This window comes from Rhipicephalus sanguineus, chromosome 8 (assembly GCF_013339695.2).
Source record: "Rhipicephalus sanguineus isolate Rsan-2018 chromosome 8, BIME_Rsan_1.4, whole genome shotgun sequence".
Lineage (NCBI taxonomy): Eukaryota > Metazoa > Arthropoda > Arachnida > Ixodida > Ixodidae > Rhipicephalus > Rhipicephalus sanguineus.
Window position 1 is genome coordinate 122,587,244 of NC_051183.1, and position 21,262 is coordinate 122,608,505.

The 21,262-nt window shown below is 50.0% G+C and overlaps 1 protein-coding gene across 1 annotated transcript in view; it reads left to right on the top strand.

The window, feature by feature from the left end:
* The window catches only part of LOC119403482 (aldehyde dehydrogenase family 16 member A1-like), a 111,552-nt gene that overhangs the window by 41,144 nt on the left and 49,146 nt on the right, over positions 1 to 21,262 (top strand). The window contains exons 10-11 of the mRNA XM_049418342.1: positions 17,869 to 18,048; positions 19,929 to 20,133. Of these exons, the coding sequence (XP_049274299.1) occupies positions 17,869 to 18,048; positions 19,929 to 20,133 (385 nt within the window). The remainder of the gene's footprint in view (positions 1 to 17,868; positions 18,049 to 19,928; positions 20,134 to 21,262) is intronic.

Sequence of the window (21,262 nt, forward strand, 5' to 3'; positions counted from 1 at the left end):
AATCCTTTTGTGAAATGTGCTTTCGGAATAATGTCTTGGCACCGCAAAATCAGCCTGTGAAACAAAAGTCAGCAGCGTCACCCAAAAAACTGTGAAATATTAAGTTATCCAGGCTTGCGGCAATACTGCACGATGCGTCCACCTGCGTCACTACGTAACACTTAGCAGCGCAGTTTTATTTTCACACTGCGGACAGCGCGCTGCTTCTAGGTCTACGGGTTGCCATGCAAAATGAATTGTTTTCTTCTTCGCCATGTCTTTCAGTGCATTTTAACGCGAAAGCATTACTGGGCCAGGTTTGCGAAAGCGTGCACTCGTCCGACGCCCGCAAAAGCTGTTTGCTGAAAACACGTGACCTCTCCCGCTGGAACTCGTGCCGGCCCCAACAACTGCTGCAGAATCAGCTCGTAGCCGCAGAGTAGGAGAGTGAAATCCTCGCAGCAGATGAGGAACTCGCAACTGAAAGGGAGCTTGCCCTTGTATGCCACATCAGTTGGGCCTCCACAGAAGTTGGAGGATGAGAGGTTGAAGAAATAGCATCTTTTCTTTTCATGTGTAAAGTGTTGTTGACACCACTTTGGTTCTACAAAATCACATAAACAAACACAATTCGGCCGTTTCATTGCCTCATTCTTTGAGGAAACTAGGGAACGCCACTTATAGAGCGTTGCACAGGCTCGGGCCTACCAGAAAACCCAAGCCCGGCCCGGCCCGGCCCAGCCCGGCCCGTGTGCCGGGTCGGGTAAAGTCGTTTTCACAGTGGGCCCGAGCTGGGCTTGGGCCTGAAGTTCCGGGCTTAGGGCTGGGCCGGGCCCGGGTTTAAGGTAGCGGGCTCTGGTCAGGCCGGGCTTGCACTTTGCTCAGTTCTTAAGATTGTTCCACATGCGTTGTGCATACATATATGTTCCACACATTTTATCTCGAAAGAACACTTTTTTTTGTGTGGCGCCAGCTACTTAGAGAAGTTTTGTGAGGGACAAGTGCTGAAGTTCCTTTGCTTCTTGCATATGGGGCTACAGTCAACTGCCGATTTTTCGGACGCCCGATTTTCCGGACATGCTCGAAAATTCGGACGCTTTCGCGGCACGGTCACCAGCCCCATAGACATCATTGTATTAGAACGTCCGAAATTTCGGACGCTGAAACTCTTCCGCATCCGATTTTTCGGACTTTCTGCCAAAATTACACATCCGAAAGGCATTATTTGAAGCCCCCACCTCTGCCGCGTCTATGATCTCGTAGGTTCGAACCAGCGTTTTCGCGAGTCGATCTGTTTGCGACAGTAGCAGAGTCCGAAAGAGCTTTGCCGCAATGCCAAAGCGCTATGGGGTGAAGCAGACGAGAAATTCAAAGGGGCCGCTATCACGGCGCCGTGCGGCGATGTCTTTACAGATAAGCAGCAGAAATGCACGGAGGCGTGATGGCGGCATCTGGCAAACGCACCAGTACGGCTTATCTCTAACAACGCTTACGATAAGCATCTTCAGTTAACTGCCCGGTAGTGCATGTGGCCTAGCGCAGTTGTATGCATACTGCACGCATTTAATAGGCGAGAACCCAAACGCGCCGCGCCGCGCCGCCATTCATGCTACCTCTTTGTGCAAGACCAGTAAGTGCGCCGCACAGACGCGTTACCTTCACGGACGAAACCAGCTCGCCACTGCCGCAGTCGTGTGCGGTCAGGAGCAAAGTGCGCATCATGAACACTTTCATGATAAATGCGTGCGTATGATACAGCAAAAGTACAGTGACGGCGTCAGCTTAGTTGGCAATGTGCTGCACACAACTAGAAACGATCGGTTTCGCACGGCAGCAAATGCTGCGTTTCGCCGGAGATTCAGCGATGTGCGTATGCATCGTTTACGTGCGCACACGCATAGGGGAAAGCCGGACGAGTCGTCCGCTTTCCCGCTACAGTTTTTGTGTTCGGCGTCATCGTTTCCAAGCGCTCCCTGCGAGAGAGCCATAATCTATCCCGCACATTGCTGGTATCAGCGACGCTTATCACGAGATGCAAACTTGCAAGCGGCGGTTGGCACGCAGTTAAGCGCGGTTCACGGCAGGTATCGAATGTATTTGCGAGAGCCTGAGCGCTCACCAAAATGCCTGATAATTGTACTGGGAGGCATTAAAGCTACTTCAGACGTGGCTGTGGCGGTTTGACCGCTTGAGCGGAATAAAAAAGCGTGAATTCGTTTTTTCGGACTGCCCGATTTTTCGGACGATTTTGCGGTCCCTAGGGAGTCCGAAAAATGGGACGTTGACTGTACTTGATAGACTAGGCGCTTATATAGTTAACATCTCACTATTCTGTGCTTTATTAATTGCATTCGCTATTATTTTATATCCGAAATGTTGTTTTATAATTGCAGTAATAAATGTAATATAATAAATTTAATATAATAATCTTGTCATGAGTAAAGGGGCACGGGGCGCGCGCCGGACAGCGCAAGGCGTCGATGGTGTGCGGGGAATGGAAAAATACCCGATGGTGTGCACCCCCGCCACGTCGACGCAAGCCATTGGCCGGAGGAAGGCGCGTGCCACGCGACCCGAACTGAGGTGCGGAACCCCAGAGGATCAAGCAGTCATTGTTCGGTGGGGTCGTCGAGGAGCAAGGTGTGGCAAGCCAGCGTCGCACCCGCGACGAGAGAAGTAGGGCCTCGTTCTGGGGGCAGCGGCACGAGAGGCTCGGGAGGGTAGCCGTCGACCTTGGCGTCATCCAAGTGAGGCTCCCCGAGCTTGCAGCAGCCTCATCCAGCAGTTCGCAGGGCACCTACGGCACTACCACAGCTCGACGAGACGACAACCCGCCGACAATCACCTGGAGAGCCACGTCGGCAGTTTGACCCAGTGGCACCAAGAGGATAGGCCGAGGGTTAGGCCTAACCGGACGAGACGACGTTCTCGAACGAAGACCGACGGGTCAGCGACGAGGACGACTAGCGAGGCGGCAGCTTCGACGACGGCGACTCCCAGACGTCGAGGAGTAGCATCGACGGGACTCAGCGTCGACTTTGGCGCGGAAGCGAGGCGACGGACTCACGCGAAGTAAGACCGTTCCATTTGCATCGCTAGACCAAGACGCCATAGTTGCCAGACTTTCGGGCCACTCCGGCCGAGTTTAGTTAGAAGTGCTTGTTGTATTCATTTGTACCGCGGGGCATTTTTGAATAGGTTACTTCTAGTTAATCTCTGGTGTTAACTTCTTGTTTGCCGTGTTGTTATATAAAGTGTGTTTGCCGTGACGCCACGGTCTCCCGCCTCGCTCTCTCTCCCAACTCCATCACACATTGCAAGCGCTCGCGAGATACGTGACACAATAAGTGGCGAGCCTCTGCCAGGATTTTTCCAGCGTTGGGCCCAGTCACGTACCGTCGGGGGTTGCAAGGATGGATTGGGAGAAATTGGCGGCCGTGGCCAGAGACTGCGAAATGAATAAGGAGGAGACGATGAGGTTTTTCGAGAACGCTCAGAAAGAGCGCGAAAGAGAGTTCGAGCGTGAGAAGGAACGCGAGAAGGAGCGTGCGCGTGAGGCGCGGGAGCAGCATGAGCGTGAGGAGCAGCGCGCGCAGAAAGAGCATGAGCGCGAGAAGGAGATCCTCGAGCTTAAGCTGAAGCTAGCCGAGGTGAACGCTTGTCCGCGCAGCGACCCTAGTAACGCGAGTACTCCCACGTCAGCGTCGGCCAACTCGCCTATTCCCAGGCCGAGACAAATTTGCCCGCGTAAACTGATGGCGCCCTTCGATGAGCGAAGGGACGATCTTGATGCATATTTGCATCGATTCGAAAGGATCGCTATTGGGCAAGGCTGGGAGAAGGGCGAGTGGGCAAACGCTCTGAGTTTGTGTCTCGTGGGAGAGGCGTTAAGTGTGTTTGGGTGCATGCCAGCACACGAGTCTCTGGACTACGATATTGTAAAAAAGACTTTATTGGAGAGGTTTCGGCTAACTGCCGAGGGTTTCCGGGACAAGTTCCGAACGTGTAAGCCCGAGAATTCAGAAACTGGCAAACAGTTTGCATGTCGACTATCCAACTACTTTGATCGTTGGATAGAATTGTCCGAGACGGAAAAAACGTACGAAGGGGTGCGCGACAGGATGGTTGGCGAACAGTTCCTAAATCGGTGCAGCAGCCAATTGGCGGTATTTTTGAAAGAAAGGAAGTTGCACACGGTAGAGGAGATGGCCGAGCAGGCTGATCAGTTCATGGAGGCACAAGGGATAAGGAATTTGGAAAAAGACAAGGACAACAGTAAGGAAGAAGGGAGCAACAGTGAGGCCCCAAGGGGTAAACAAAGGGCACAGCAGCGGTGTTTCTTGTGCGACAGAATTGGGCACATAGCCATGAACTGCCGCACAAGCATTAGTCGACAAGAATCCTACGTGATATGCCAATTGTGCCAGAAAAGGGGGCACAAAGCAAACGAGTGCAGGAATAGACCGTTAGAGCATACTGCATGTGCAGTAAGGTCAGAAGAGAAGGAAGAGGTAGTCGGTGCTGTGATAGATAGGTCGGAAGGGGTTAATATGCCAGTGGTGGAAGGCAAAGTAAACGGCAAACGGGTAACGGTATTGAGGGACTCAGGAGCAGATACGGTGTTAGTGAGGAGAAGCCTGGTGAATGGACGAGATTTCACGGGGAGAGTAGGAACAGTGGTTTTTGCAGATGGGTCCAAGGTGAGACTACCAGAGGCCAAGATACGGCTGGATACCCCTTATTTCGTAGGAGAAATTATGGCAAAGTGTATGGAGGATCCAATTTATGACGTTATCTTAGGAAATAGGCCAGGGGTACGAAGGGTGGACGACCCAGCGCAGCCAGGTGGCTATGTCAGGCCAAGAAAGCAGTACCGGAGAAAAGAAAAGGCAAACAAAAGCCCTGAAAGCTCAGAAGCTAGAGAGGAAAATGTGGGTGGCGAAGGACAACGCGAGAGTAGATCGAGAATTTTGGAGCAGGTAGGGGTAACCTCAGAGGAGTTCTCGAAAGAACAAAGGTGTGACAGAACCCTGAGGCACGCGAGAGATAGGGTTGGCCGTAAACGTACAAGAGAAGGGTTTAGAGACGGAGTGTTTTACGAAGCGATCAATGATTTGATTTTCCGGAGGTTCTGGAAAAGCGGAACACCCGTCACACAATTGATGGTGCCCACAGGTTATAGGCAGGCAATCTTAGAATATTGCTACGCGAGTGGGTTCAGAGATGCCAAGAACCTGCGAAGAGAAGTGACGAGAGAGGCATTTTGGCCAGGGATATATCGAGATGTTAAGCAATTTGTGAAAAGTCGCCAATGAAGCTATTGGTTGTGTCATTGTGAAGTGTGGTACCTTGGTATGGACTATAGTGTTTTGGACAATGAACATGTGGTGGGTAGAACTAAGGATAGTGGTGTTGTGAAGTGCAGACAGATTGTGAGTGAAAGCGTGCGACGATGTGGTGAAGGGAAGGTGAGCCTAAGCCAAGCAAGGAAAAAGCACGCATCACAAGATACGGGACACCATCAGAAGAGCAGTGGTCCGTAACCCCAAGGAGGAGGATGAAAGCAGTTTTTTACGAAAAAACTCTTCAAAAGGGGGCCCAATGTCATGAGTAAAGGGGCACGGGGCGCGCGCCGGACAGCGCAAGGCGTCGATGGTGTGCGGGGAATGGAAAAATACCCGATGGTGTGCACCCCCGCCACGTCGACGCAAGCCATTGGCCGGAGGAAGGCGCGTGCCACGCGACCCGAACTGAGGTGCGGAACCCCAGAGGATCAAGCAGTCATTGTTCGGTGGGGTCGTCGAGGAGCAAGGTGTGGCAAGCCAGCGTCGCACCCGCGACGAGAGAAGTAGGGCCTCGTTCTGGGGGCAGCGGCACGAGAGGCTCGGGAGGGTAGCCGTCGACCTTGGCGTCATCCAAGTGAGGCTCCCCGAGCTTGCAGCAGCCTCATCCAGCAGTTCGCAGGGCACCTACGGCACTACCACAGCTCGACGAGACGACAACCCGCCGACAATCACCTGGAGAGCCACGTCGGCAGTTTGACCCAGTGGCACCAAGAGGATAGGCCGAGGGTTAGGCCTAACCGGACGAGACGACGTTCTCGAACGAAGACCGACGGGTCAGCGACGAGGACGACTAGCGAGGCGGCAGCTTCGACGACGGCGACTCCCAGACGTCGAGGAGTAGCATCGACGGGACTCAGCGTCGACTTTGGCGCGGAAGCGAGGCGACGGACTCACGCGAAGTAAGACCGTTCCATTTGCATCGCTAGACCAAGACGCCATAGTTGCCAGACTTTCGGGCCACTCCGGCCGAGTTTAGTTAGAAGTGCTTGTTGTATTCATTTGTACCGCGGGGCATTTTTGAATAGGTTACTTCTAGTTAATCTCTGGTGTTAACTTCTTGTTTGCCGTGTTGTTATATAAAGTGTGTTTGCCGTGACGCCACGGTCTCCCGCCTCTCTCACTCTCCCAATTCCATTCCGCGTTGCAAGCGCTCCCGAGATACGTGACAAATCTATAACTTATCATTGGAAGAGCGATCACAGAGCTCCAAAGCGAGGCAACGTTCTTGAAAGTTGCCGCACTCCCCTAAAACGAAAGGTCTGCGCGGAGTCTCGTTACATAGAATCACTATAAAGACACATTCTTTTTCCGTAGTTCCGTCACGGCTCCCAGTTCTGATGTGACGCGACATGTACATGTACAGCCTGCTTTGTGTGCCCACATTGTTAACAAGGGAGGTTTCATTTTGTTTCGCTATATGGTGCGAGAGGTACGCGGTACTGCTGCAACAGCATTGCAATGTGCAGAAATACAGTAAAACCTCGTTAATTCGAAGGCCTCGGGACCAAGAAAAATATCCCAATTAAGCGGGATTCCCAATTATCCGAAACAACGCGAAATCAAAGAAATCAGCCAGAAAACGTGATGTACGGACCTCCTCGGAGGTCAATGTTATACTCCTTTCCGTTGTCATAGCAAAGGAGCATTCGCTTCAACAGATTGTAGCGATATATTTTCCTGGTATGGTGTATGACGCCCTGGTCCATTGGCTGCGATAGCGACGTCGTGTTCGGGGGTAGAAAGACCAGCCTGATTGCCTGCAGGTTCTGAATGTCGCCGTGAGCTGGGCAATTATCGACGACGAACAAAACGCTGCGCCCTGCGGCCGCAAACTTGCGGTCAAGGTGCCGCACGTATTCTTCAAAGAGTGCAGCCGTCATCCAAGCTTTCTTGTTGTTTTTATAGATCAGGTCATCCTTGGATGGCAGTCGTGCATTTTTGAAACAACGAGGCTTTTCTGTCTTCCCAATAACAAGCAGTGGCAGCTTGTGCTCACCGCACATGCTTGCACCAAACAAAACAGTGATTCTATCTTTGTTCTGTTTCTGCCCCTTAATGTCTGCCTCCTTCAAAGCGAACGTCTTCGTAGGCAACATTTTGTAGAACAGAGCAGCTTCATCAAGGTTGTAAACATCTGCTGCTTCGTACTTGGCGAGTAGTGGAGCCAAGGTGTGCTGCTTCCAGCCGTCGACAACAGACTGATCCGCGCTGCCACTCCCGCCACAAACAGTCACGAATGTCAGGTTGTTGCGCTCCTTAAATCGGCAAAACCATCCATTGCTGCATTTAAACTCAGAATGTCCAAGTTGCAGCGCCAGCTGGTTGGCCTTCTCACGCAATATGGTCCCATTCACAGGAAGGTGTGCTGCGTTGGCTTTCTGCAGCCAGTCGATCAGAGCTGCTTCAACGTCGGCGTACGTAGGCGGGCGTACTCGTGTACGCTTTGACGAGTGCGTCTTGCTGTAAGCATCGAGAATTTTCTCCTTATTCTTGATGATGTTGCACAGCGTTGACAGAGGCACGTAGTGCTTTTCGGCGAGAGCCATTTTCGACGCCGTCGACTTGCTGGCCTCTTCAATTAAGCACACCTTTTCGTGCAGGGACAAGCTCTTGTACTTCGGCATCTTCCTTCCAAGCACACCTCAATCAACTAATTCACAGGGAAGACACTCAAGCGGAGACTGGAGACAAATGGAGCAGTCGCACCGAATCGCACAATGCTCGCCAGCCGACATCCAAATGGCACAGACTCCACAAAACATTCACTTCGCTAGAGTGGCTAACATCGCTGTTGAGATGATGATGATCATGATCGCAACCGCACGCATCGCCGCCTGGCAATTGCTAAAACATGGCGTCTACGACGTATTTCCGGTAAAAAAAAACATGGCCTTCGAGATCCGTACATAAAAAAAAAATGCATGTTTTAGTTACAGCCTCCGAGATTCGCAACACCCTTTGCATATCTTGGAAGTCGCGGCCAAGTGTGCCAATTAACCGGGAAGTCGCAGACTGGCCGCACCAATTATCCGGTTAAATTTACATGTAAAAATTTGGGACCGCGCAAATAATACAAATTATCCAGGATTCCCAATTAACCGAGTACAAATTACCGAGGTTTTACTGTAGTATAGGTCCAATAAACACGGTGTGGGGCAAAGTATATTCGCTTGACCAAATATGTGACTTGGAAAAGAACAATTACGAATTCTGTGCCGGGTGATGCCTCCTTACCTCGAACCATATGCATACCATGAGTAAGCGTCGAGAAGCTTATTCACGCCTTTATTACCAAACTGGAACAAGCCCAGAAAACAAATCGAAATCTCTTCATCCGCCTCCTGCCAGTCCTATCCACGTAGTCCAATCGCTACCTTCTACTGGTACAATATCGTTAGCGAGGCATACACCATAATAATATGGGAAAAAAAGAGCGCCGTACAAACCTTGCATAACATACACTGCTTAAACCTGCGATGAGAAGTCCCCAAAGAGGAGTTTTACAGATTATATTGAAGAGTGGTACGACATTTGGGTACAAGAGAAATGAAGGGATGAGCTGGAAAGCTATGGTCCAGTGGTTGAAGTCTGAGAACTACGACTGCCGATGCCTTCACGATTCGCAAGGCAGATTTCGTGTGCACCTGCGGCTAGCACAAGCAGTTCAAGAAACTTTAGCACGGCAGGATATTTGATGCAACAGCGCATAGCGTGCTTACAGCCAGAATCTCATCATAATTTGACTTCTCGCAAAATAAAATGTGAAGCAATGAACTGTAAACTATGCCACAAAAAACTTAGACTGTACATACTAGCAGTGGTGTGATATGTGAAAATAATGCTATCAAAATTGTTTTTTTTTCGTCTTTTCAGCTGTTAATACGTATGTTGAAAAGTACACATGGTGCACGGAGTTCGCTATAATTTTTCTCTAGGTTAGTGTATTTACAACAAAGACAATAAATTTGGCTTTTTCTCTCTATTTCTCTTGCGATGGCAAGGTGATACTATGCTGAAGACAGGCGCTAAATGTCCAGAAGGGTGCACGTTTTGGTTTGATGGTAGACAGGGGTGAGACAGCTGCGCATATTGCACATTTTTGATACAATTCCATTTTCCTGCGCCAAGCTGCTTCAAAAGCATGAAAATCGCAAAAATTGTGCCGAACTGCTCCAAAACAGCCTGAAAAGCTAGAATTTCGATGCCCACGTCAGCTTCGTTGGGAAAAAAGGTGTAGTTGACAACATGATTTTCCAAGTTGCACCTATAGCAGTGCCTGGTATACCAAGAAAATGAGACGTTCGCAAAACGCGTAGACGCGCCCAACCATGTTTCTATGCACCTTTCTAATGAGGGCTCCCATGATGCCGCCATAACCTCCTCTGGGTTGTTGTAAATGTACGTGGCGCTCCAAAAATGTTCTGCCGTGCCCCGAGCGTTCTGCTGCTTCTCGCTAAGCTGTGTTTTCTGGCGCTATCAAGTAGCACGTGTAGCGGTAAAGGCTGTCAGGTTCTTTGTTGTGCGTAGCGTGTTTCTCCGGTCGCAATGGTTTTCGCGTTGGCGCTGCTGCGTGTGGTCACCTACACGCGCGTTTGCTGTGGGAGAGTTTGTACCATTACAACCCATACCGTGCATGGGAGAGGCATCACCCTCGTTGTATCAACGTGGCGGCAACTAGCTTCCTGAATACGGCGCGTCTCCGCGATGCTTTGGCAGTTTTACAAAACGCTGGTGTAAGAGAATACGGCTGCTCAAAGATGAGAAGCGTTGAGATTACAGCACTTAGAAGGGTATATGAGCCGTCTGCTGTGATGCCAGCCGAGATATAGTAGTAGCGCGCGCGCCAGCGATCGCGATCACGCCCTTAAAGTCAAAGTCCACAGTTGCTGCTCGAGCGACCACCTCGCCCTCCCCCCCCCTCCCTCGTGTTCCTTCGTGCTCCCTCAAGACTGGCGGCGCGTTTCCTCTTTGCACGAGTAGCAATCAACGGCAGGCCTGGCATGCGGTGTTATGTTAATGCATGCGCCCTCCGTGCAACGGAGGGCGCTTGCACGGTGCAACGTCAATTGTGGTTGTGGTGCTGGCTATCTAATTTTGCGAGAAAGCAATAAACACTACATGATACTCCTATGATGTGTACTCCTACGATACAGGCGTCATATCAGATTAACCTCGGTGGTTCCAGCGTTGGCTCCACTTTTATAGCAGTGTAATAAACATTGCATTTGTATTCCAATGATTCAGAAGCTATATTGAAGCATTGCTCGACCCCGGAGGAATACATTAACGAAAGTTGCGTATGATATTCCCATCATCGCACCGTAAAGTGCACTTAGTCCGCAAGAACGGCGCAGTGTCCTCTTCATTTCTTACGAGGCTGGGCGTCATCCTCATGCTAACCGAGGATGACTCCAGATTGATTGACAGCCGCTTTGTAGACTAGGCTACGTAGGCCACATACACCCAGGTAGTCTACGAATACGACAAGCGCCATCCACTGATGTTGGTCTACGTAGCACTATCCAGGCCTACCAGCCTCGCCGGCCTATATCGACAGACAATTTGTCGACGAAATGACCGAGGCATTCACAATTTGCAACAGCTGTACTATACCTCATACTTCACTACACATGGACCCCTCGTCACAGCTATCACGACCGGATCCGATAACAAGTTATGACCAGCTGCTGGTGCTCATTGATCACGGTGATGTTGACCTTGTTCAAGAACTGTCAAGAACCTCTTCCACACATGCAAAGGGTTCGTGAAACGTGCGTGCGTTCTCCATCATAAGGGATAAGTATAAGCACTACAAATCAGCTTACTGCTTCTGGTGTTGGTAATACCCACGTTGCCATGGCAGCGTTATCCAACTGTAAACAACTGATTATATAACACATATGCGGCTCTTCAACATATATGTGTGCGTATAAAATTATACAAATCTTTAGCGTCGTTTTGTAACTTTTCGCTCAGTAAAAAAATATTACGCCACAGTCACCTTCCCGCCGCATGCTTGACATTACATCGACTCCCACGGCACGTGGGTGTGATGTCTAAGGAAGGGAGTCAGACTCCAGCCGCCACGATGAATGGAACAAGAACTGCCTTTATTGACTATGATACATGGTTTATATGCAATGAGTAAATGCGCCCCCTGGGGGATGAAGGAACAAAAACGAAACCAAAACTGAATACAACATACTCCCCCCCTTATTTTTAGTGGTTAGTTGTTAGTACGTATTAGTAACAAAAAAAACCCAAGTATTTACTCTACTTATTTACATAGTACAGAATAAACAATTTCAGACCGTAACTAAAAGTTGGTCTGTGGTGCGATCTTGTACGCGTTACAAAATAAACATGGAGGCGTGGCATGGCAACCAGCCGCACGTGACCGCACGCGATTGGTCAGTGCAGAGCTGTGACGTCTGTCGCGGTTCAAATGGGCCATTCGCGTGCGGCTGGATGTAACGCCACGCCTCCGTGTTTATTTGGAATGCGTACAAGATCGCACCACTGATAGTCTTGAAGCCAGGCTGGTGGCCGGCGCCTTCGGGTCGGCCGCTGTGAATGGTGTACGGCTGAGGTTGGCTGCTGCAGTACCCCAGAAGATGGCGACTGCGTCCCAGAAGGCGGCTGCAGCACAGGAGACTGCACTACGCCAGGAGACAGCAGCTGCGGCACGGCAGGTTGCATTACGCCAGGAGACTGCGGCACGGCAGGTTGCATTACGCCAGGAGACTGCTGCTGTGGCACGGCAGGTTGCAGCCCGGCAGCTTGTGGCACCGAAACTGGAAACTGCGGCACAGGTAGCTGCGACTGGTGGGAATCACCCCCCTCTGGAACCCTGGAAAGCTTGGAGGCATTCCACGTACGGCCGTCTTCAAGCCTGTAAGAAGCAGGTCCCTTCCTTTCCAACACTTTAGTTGGCGAAGAGAAAGAGCAGTCGCCCTTAAAACGAACGGATGGTTTCCTGACACGAACAATGTCGCCTGCAGCTATCCCAGGTTCCTTGGCAGCTCTCCTCTTGTCTGTGTACAGCTTGCTGCTCCGCTGTTGACGCCGGACCCTACGACGTAGTCGCGCCACTTCCTTAGCCGGGTCTTTAGCGAATGCTGGTGCTGAGAAGCCAACGACGTCCAGCCTGGTTCTGGGCATTCTACCATGCAGTAGAACAGCAGGGGCAACCCCAGTGGTTGCCTGTGGAGTAGCCCTGTAAATAGCAAGATAGTCCATGACTGCTTGTCGGAGGGGTCGTCCTTCGAGAAGTGAAACTTGAACAAAGTTTTTGAATGTCCTGTTGAATCGTTCAATTTGTCCATTCGCCTGGGGGTAGTACACCGACGAATGCAAAATACGGATGGCCCTGTCTTTCAGAAAGGTGATGAATTCCCGGGAAGTGAACTGAGGCTCGTTGTCACAAACGATTCCCTCGGGGTAGCCTTCGCGGGCAAAAACACTAGTTAAAAAGTCTTTCACTGTGCTCGTGGATACCTCACGGCAAAAATATACCTCTGGCCACTTGGAGTGGTAATCAACAAGCGTAATAGCAAATCTGCTGTTGTGAGGTGCGCGCTCCAAGGGGCCAACAATGTCTAAGGCCAGCTTTTGCCATGGTCGTTCAGGCCATTCAACAGGTTGCAGTGGCACTAGTGATGTCTTGGCAGACTTATCGGCCTCTAGGCAGATGTGGCAGTTTTTCACTGCTGTTTCTACTTCCTTATCCATTCGTGGCCACCAGAACCGCTCGCGAAGTCGCGCTTTCGTGCGCGTGATACCAGGATGTGTCTCATGTGCGGTGGAAATGAACTGGGCAGTGAGAGAGGACGGAATCACGAGGCGCTCTGCTCGCAGTAGAAGATCATCGACAACAGAAAGTTCCTCTCTAATAAGGTAGAACGGCTTCACCTCTTCTGGTAAGGACTTTTGTGGCGGCCAGGCACTCAGCACAAAGGACTTGACGGTTTCTAGACACCCATCGTCAAGGACGGCCTGTCTGAACTTCTCCTTTGCCACACAGGCTGGCTCAACGAGCGACACAATTTCTTCCTCCTTTGCAAGCTCTGCTTCTGAGGTAGGTGCTGGCAGCCGTGAAAGTGCATCTGCAACAGTGTTCGTGGACCCCCTGCGGTATTCAACAGTGAAGTTATAACAAAGCAGTCGTGCGCTCCAGCGTGCGATTCTAAGCGGGCGTCTTCCACGTCCTTGTGACGACAGCAAGGAGACAAGCGCCTGGTGGTCTGTTCGAATTTTAAAATGGCGACCCCAAAGGTACGTGTGCCATCGCTCACATGCCCAAATACATGCCAGTGCTTCTCGTTCCCCGACTGAATACTTTCTCTCCGCTGGGGACAGTGTACGAGATGCGAAAGCGACTGTGCGAAGTTCTTGGCCATCTTGTTGCTGGAGGACTGCTCCCAGCCCACAGTCGGAAGCATCTGTCGATACAATGACTGGAAGCGCCGGGTCGAACATTTGAAGGACTGTGTTCGACGAAAGCATTTTTTTTTGCCCTTCTGAAACTGTTGTCTGCTTCGGCTGACCGGATGAATGGCTCATTTTTGTGAAGCAAGACTCTCATAGGCTCGACCACTTGTGCCAAACGTGGAACAAATTTCGAGTAGTACTCTACAAGACCCAAGAACGAACGGAGGGCAGCAACATCGGTTGGCACGGGAGTGTTAACTATGGAGTCAATCTTCTCAGGAAGTGGCGAGATACCACGTGCAGTGACCTTGTGCCCAAGAAATGCGAGCTCTGGAACGTCAAAGACGCATTTGTTGTTCAGTTTCAAGCCTGCATCCTTGATCTTCTGCAGGGCTGTTTTCAGGTTCAAGAGGTGTTCTTCCGCAGTCTTGCCAAAGACGATCACATCGTCAATGTAGAACAACACACCAGGGCAACGGTCAAGGATTACTGCCATCATCTTCTGAAATGCCGCTGGGGCAGAAGCTAACCCAAAGCATACTCTCTTGAATCGAAAAAGTCCATCGTGAGTGATGAAGGCTGTTAGGTCCCTGCTGTCAGGGTGCAAGAGAACCTGATGGTAAGCGGAAGCCAAGTCGAGTTTTGAGAAATGTGTAGCGCCTACCAAAGCATGGAGAAGCTCTTCTGTGTGAGGCAACGGGAAACTATCTGGAACAATAGCCTTATTCGGTTCTCGGAGATCTACGCAGATCCTGATGCTGCCATCTTTCTTGTCAACAACGACAATGGGGGACACCCATTTGGAAGCATCGATGCGCTCGATGATGTCAAGGCTTAGTAACCTTTGAAGCTCATTTGACACTGGCTTACGGAGAGAATATGGCAGACGGCGAAGTTTGGAAATTACTGGCTGCATGCCCTGACGCGTCTTAACCCAATGCGTGAACCCCTTAGCAAGGCCCAAGTTGGAACTGAACAGTGAAGCGAACTCGCTTGCCAAGGCTGGCGGGAGATTTTCTGGACCGGGTTGCGCGTTGGACAGTGCGGAAATGTTGGCAAGTGGAACGGAAGTGGAACGAGGCACCGTGTCATTGACACATGTCAACGGAGCAACAGACGTAGTCGTATGTAAGCACTTGAGAGTAGAACCCTCAATGCGAAGACTTAAGGCTTTAATGCCGTCAAGGCCGATAAGACAAGTTCCTCGGCGAACAACATAAAAACAGAGTGACGCGGTGCGCCCTTTGAACTGTACATCTGCCGTGAAACAACCTAGCACGCAAATGGGACGTTGGGAATAGTCAAACAATGTGACGTGCGGGGCAGGCAGAAGCGAAATGCTCTGAAAATGTCGACGGAATGCTTGCTCTGACAAAATTGAAACAGATGACCCTGAATCAACAAGAAGTGTAAGCTTGACGTTCGCAACCAGCACTTCTACGTGAATTCCCTTACGAGCGGAACGTTCCACAGTCAACACTTGCTCAGTACTGCTACACGACGATACATCGTCATCACATTCTACTTCACGGACCCTGCCTTGCACTTGAGCTCGTTTGCGGTTGCATACATTTTGAAAGTGGCCCTTGCGATCGCAAAACAAACAACTTTTCCCATGCGCTGGGCACTGCATATCTGATGCGAAGTGATCCCGCGAGCCGCATCGGAAGCAGTGCGGCGACGCGGAGCGCCTACTGTGTTCTCGGTTCCGTTCAGGGGGGCGGTGCCCCTGCGGCGCACGTGAGCCGCTGGCGCTTTTCATTAGCTTCTGCTGAAAGTGGGCTGCCGGCTGTGAATTGCTCTTTTGCGATGAATGCAATGGTTTCTTACGACAACGCTGCATTGAAACTTTGTCGACAGAAGAAGAAAATTCCTTTAGCTCTTCAGCTGCTTGCTCAAATTGGAGCGCAATTCGCACCGAGCCTTCGAACGAAAGTGAGGGGCCCTCAAGCAATAACCATTCACGTTCGCGGTTGGAAGCTATGCCGGCAACAATTTGATCCCGCAGAGCATCATCCTGAGAAACGAACGAACAGTGTGACGCTAGCTCCCGTAGGGCGGCAACAAAGTCATGAACGGACTCGCCTGAGTGTTGACGGCGGCGGTGAAAACGATGACGCTCGACGACAACGTTGCAGGTCGTCGAAAAGTGGTGCCGTAATGCCACGAGTGCAGTGTCGTATTCGTCAGAAGTGGCTGCGGCAGACTTATTCCCGTCCTTAACGGCGAGCGCTGCGGCGCTTGGCACTGGTGGTGCTGCGGCGGTCGACCCTGCAGGTAAGGTCTGATAAATACGCTGGCCCTCCGGCCCCAAACAATGCAAAAGGATAGCCTTGCGTCGTGCTGGCGTGAACTCGGCGGCCCCGGACGCCACCAGGTAGACGTTGAACAGCTGCTCCCACTGCTCCCATGGTAGTGGAGGCTGGCCGGGCGTCGCAAGGAAGAACGGCGGCGGAGCGAGCCCGGGGACACTCATGTTGGGGCGGGCGCGGACGGTGCGCAGAGTACTTTTACGACATCCTCGTCGCCAATGTGATGTCTAAGGAAGAGAGTCAGACTCCAGCCGCCACGATGAATGGAACAAGAACTGCCTTTATTGATACATGCAATGAGTAAATGCGCCCCCTGGGGGATGAAGGAACAAAAACGAAACCAAAACTGAATACAACAGTGGGATCTGCCCAATTTTTATAAAAATGAATTCCTTGCGTCTGTGTGTCCCACACAATGTATTCTACTCAATTTATGTTGATGATGTACATTGAGGACTTAAATTCTGCAGTCTTGCAGCATTCGAGCGGCAGGTTCAGCATGGTCTCATTAAGGTGTCTAAATGGGCAGACGAGAGTGAGTCCAGCCTCAGACCACTAAAGAGCACCTGCATCGTTTTCTCGAGGAAGAGGCGCCTGCACCCCAATGACAATACTCACCTGCAGAGGCATTATCTGCCTGTACGGAACATCAATATCTAGGAGTAATTCTAGACATGAAACTAACATTTGTATCACACATCAAATATATTAGAAACAAGTGCATGAAAGCAATGCATATTCTCAAGGCTTTGTCGCACACAACTTGGGGCAGTGACAGAAAATGTCTCATGAATCTATGCAAAAGCCTTATACGCACACGCATAGACTACTGGGCTATAGTCTATCAGTCTGCCACACCAAGTGCTTTGAAAAAATTGGACCAGGTCCACCATCTGGGCATCTGCCTTTCTCCAGGTGCCTTTAGGACAAGTCTTGTGGGGAGCCTCTACTTTGAGTCAAACAAGTGGTCTCTACAGTTAGAGAGATCCTATTTATCATTTGGGTACTTTCTGAAAGTAAATAATGAACATCCTACACATAATGTGCTGTAAATGATATGTCCATCTCTCTCTTGTTCAATAACCATTTTGCAGTTTTGCACTGACCGTTTTGCAGCGACACCCCGTGTTCACGAATCTTCCACCCCAGCAGCATGTCGTAGTATGGTGGGTGCCAGGGCACTGTTATATTGAGGGCAATGTACTGGCTGACTGGCTTGCCACATCCGTTCATGCAAATGGTGCCCACACATCCATGGCAGTATTGAACCTAAAGCCCCTTCTAAGGAAAGTGCTTGGGGCATACTGGCAGTGCTTATGGTACAGTGAAACACAAGATAAACTGCACATGGTTAAGCCAACTGGCTGCCCACATCAAAAACACGTTGGACAGATGTCACACTTTGTCCACTGGTGAACCACCCAGCTGTGACAGATCTGGCGAGGCACTTACAGTGCTGCACATTACGTCTACAGTGCATGCTACACCTATTATACACCTAGAATGGTTATTAGCATGCCAGCAAAGCACACAAGCATACCTTTAATGGGCCCGCATTGTGCAGATGCTGCCTTTGCTTTCAGTCGTCCCCTCTGGGTGCTTACTGTAATATATTATACCAATAAAATTATGAACCTCCGTGCAGCTATTTGACGCACTGCTAAGCAATCATCGCTTCTGCTTTCGGGCAAAACTGTGACTTTTTGGCACCACTTTTCCGAGAATTCCCGAGAATCGTGCTTTCTGTAAACGAAGGAATAGCCACAATAAAGCCACAAAAAGTGTCTGCTGCTGTTTTTCAGGGACGGGTTTTCGACGCTCACGACGTACAAGTTGTTCGTCGGTGGTCAGCAGGCTCGCCCAGCTTCCAACGCCTCCAACCCCGCAATTAGTCACGATGGTCGGACGGTGGGCTACTTTCCCGAGGCGGGCCGCAAGGACGTCAGAAATGCGGTGGAAGCGGCGCTTGCAGGCTTCAAGACGTGAGTTCTATCGTTACACTACATCTGATGGTTTCTCACCATGATGGTGTTTGTTTACTACCTTCAGTGGCGACATGTACAATTGTACACATCAACTATAGAGCTGTGTCATGCATGTTGCGTTGATTCAACTGGCTTGAAATTCGATGTGAACATTTGTACTCACTTCCTGAGTAGACAGCCAGCACTCATTTGACTTGATTGTGCTGCGTATTGCTGTAGAGGATCGCTTTACTGAAGACACTGCCATGTTCATTGCGCCATTTGACGTGCCACGTTCAGGGAGGCAAAAGTGTAATTTATTTACTTATTTATTTCAGTGACTTCAATGCCTGAAAGTGTTACAGATGGGAGCGGTAATTGAAAAAAAGAACCATAATTGGTAGTGATTGCTAGCAGCTAGTACAGACAGTAATAATTGCTGACGGCAGATTAAAATAGTATTTCTTTGGCTCAGAATGGATCCAACCAATAACAAATTTGCTTGTATATCAAGCAACAGATTTTATTTCATTTATGCAAAATTAGAACATTAATCACTTATGAATAAGTAGATCTTAAATTACACTCTCATTTTCATCACCATCAGCAGGACTATCCCATGTTTTTCCAATTAACTTGGTCCTGTGCTTGCTGTGGCCTCTTTATCCCCACAAATTTCTTAATCTCATCTTCCCGCCTAACGTTTTGCCCACTCCTGGAAAGTTGTCGATTTGACACATTTACAGACAGTCCATAATAATTCACATCTGAATATAGACCAAGATGAGCGTTGGCCAACGCAAATGGTAATCATCATCACATTGATGCAGTAATAAACACGGCAGAAATAGATTGCAAGATGTGGAGAAGGAAAAAGGTCAGAAGAAAAAAGAGAAAGGGCTTTATCACTTCCCATTTCTCAACTTCCACACTTGAACCTTGATATGATGGACGTCATACTTGCAGCGAAAAGCTACGTTACGTCGCGAGTTTTCTTAAGCCGAGGTTTTTACATTTCAACGGTAAAACATGCGCACAGACTCGTAGAATAGTCTTGCATCTCCGTAGTAAGCATTCAAGAGCGTGGGGGACAAAGAAGAGAGCAGAGTAGCGATGACCCTGCTGTCGGAGAACATGCCTGAGAACATCGGCAGGACTATTCCTTTAGCAGTAGAGACAGTCCGCTGTCACGCTTTGGTCATCTGGGCGGGGCCTCGCCTGCGTTCTTAAAGGCGTACTGACACAAAATTTTAACATTTTTTGGCTTGTTGCTCAAAATAAAAACACGGGTGTCGAGAACCCTAAAAACAGTGTCATAGTGCTTGGGAATGCATTGAATATATTTTTAATACAGCTACCTTAAAAAAGCACTTTCAGTTTCCGTATCGAGGGGGCGGCTTCCCAGTGATGTGTCAACACAAGTCTGACATCACAGGAAGACTGCATCTCGCAAAATACTAGCACCAGCTCTATCATTTGCTGTCAGTTGCACGTGGTTCACGTAAACATCAATAAGTGAATTGCTGTCCGGTGGCTCCGACAGTGATTTCTGCGATTTAGTCTGCATGCAGGACGCCGACTTCGCCAACACAGTGAACTGTGTTGACTCGTCGTGATAATGTCCATCGCGGTGGTGCTGGCTTGCAGATGCTGGGTGACGAAAAATTTAAAATCAAAGTAAAATATTTTACACATGTTTTCTGGCTCCAGTGTGTGGAGAGCGTTGATAGTGCATATCATGGAAACAAAAAATGTCCCTTTTGGGGTGCTTCCAAATCGTGTTAATACTCCTTTAAGTTGAATCTGACTTAAGTGTTCTTCCTAGAAGCAAATGATGATCGAGTCCTGCACCACTCAACTGATGTTCGTTGCTCTGGCTGGTGTGTCCGGCTGCCCAGGTGGTCGTCCCGGTCGGCGCATAATCGAGCCCAGGTGCTGTTCTACCTAGCAGAGAACCTGAAAATGCGGGCAACCGAAATGGCCGGCGTGTTACGCGAAATGAATGGCCAGACTGATGCAGAGTGCAGGGCCGAAGTCGATGCATGCGTTCGTCGGCTGTTCTACTGGGCCTCCATGTGCGACAAGGACGCCGGCTCTGTCCGAGTGAGTGTCAGAGGGACATATTTTATACGCCTAGTGCGCGCCGACGGAAGCGCCATAGGCGGCGGACTCAATCGTTGCTCTCGGGAAAGCAAGCAGACGGCCGCCGTGGTTTCCTACGTCGTTGTACGTGTTTCCGCGTTGGTCACGTTTCCGTAGTGAAATAAGCAACGTTCGTCGTATGTGTGGTGGCCGAAACTTCAAGGGATGTCGAATAACAATTTCTGTGGAGTGGAGTTCTCAAACACCAACAAAAACGCGCCCGGAACACGGTTTTACTCACTTACCGCAAGGCCACCTGAGCAAGTGACTGAATCAATGGATCACCGCTGTTCATTGGCAAAGACGAGCCGCTTCGTCATTGTGCGGGTTAACACGTCGCTTCTTGTTCTAATGCTTTCGTTCTGCCATATCGGTGCTCGCTGGATGCACTCGATCATGTTGACACTGGTAGACGACCAAAGTTATCAGCCTGAGCATGCGTTGCTTCGATTCGACCGCCGTGCAGGGCACTTCGCTCAAACGTTTTATATTTCAGAAGTGTTGTAGTTCGGGCGAGTTGGTCATCCATGAACTTAGCTCGTACTAGCGCGGTACATGTACCGCGCTATTACAAGCTAAGTTCTATATTTATTATTTACAGAAACAGAAATGCAGCAATGGTTGACTTCAGAAAGAACAAGAAGTGATTGAGACGTCACCTTTGTAAACAATACAAAGCGGATGTTCACCACGAGCTGCACCTCATAGCTGGGTCTTGTTACGCTGGTCTGCGCGACGCAGACGCACCTTTGATATTCACCGGCATGACGATTCAGTCCACGCGGACGTTCGTTCTCCTCCGCAGTCGGTCGTCACATGTCTTTTCGGCGACCCTCTTCAAAACTTGTCACTGTCATCTCTTGATACTTAACTCACAGCACTAGATCATCAAACAACACGTCTTCTGCGGTCGAGCAAACGATGCTATCACTAGAACGACATAACTTCTTTGCCAACTAACTCCTCACTGACTGACTCTGCCCCCGCGCACTTGCTGCGCTTGCATTGCCTGTATCGGCTCGCGCCTGGGTTCGGGAAGGTGGGTATGATTCGTCTGTGCGTAGCACAGCGAAAACTAGGGAAAGGGCGA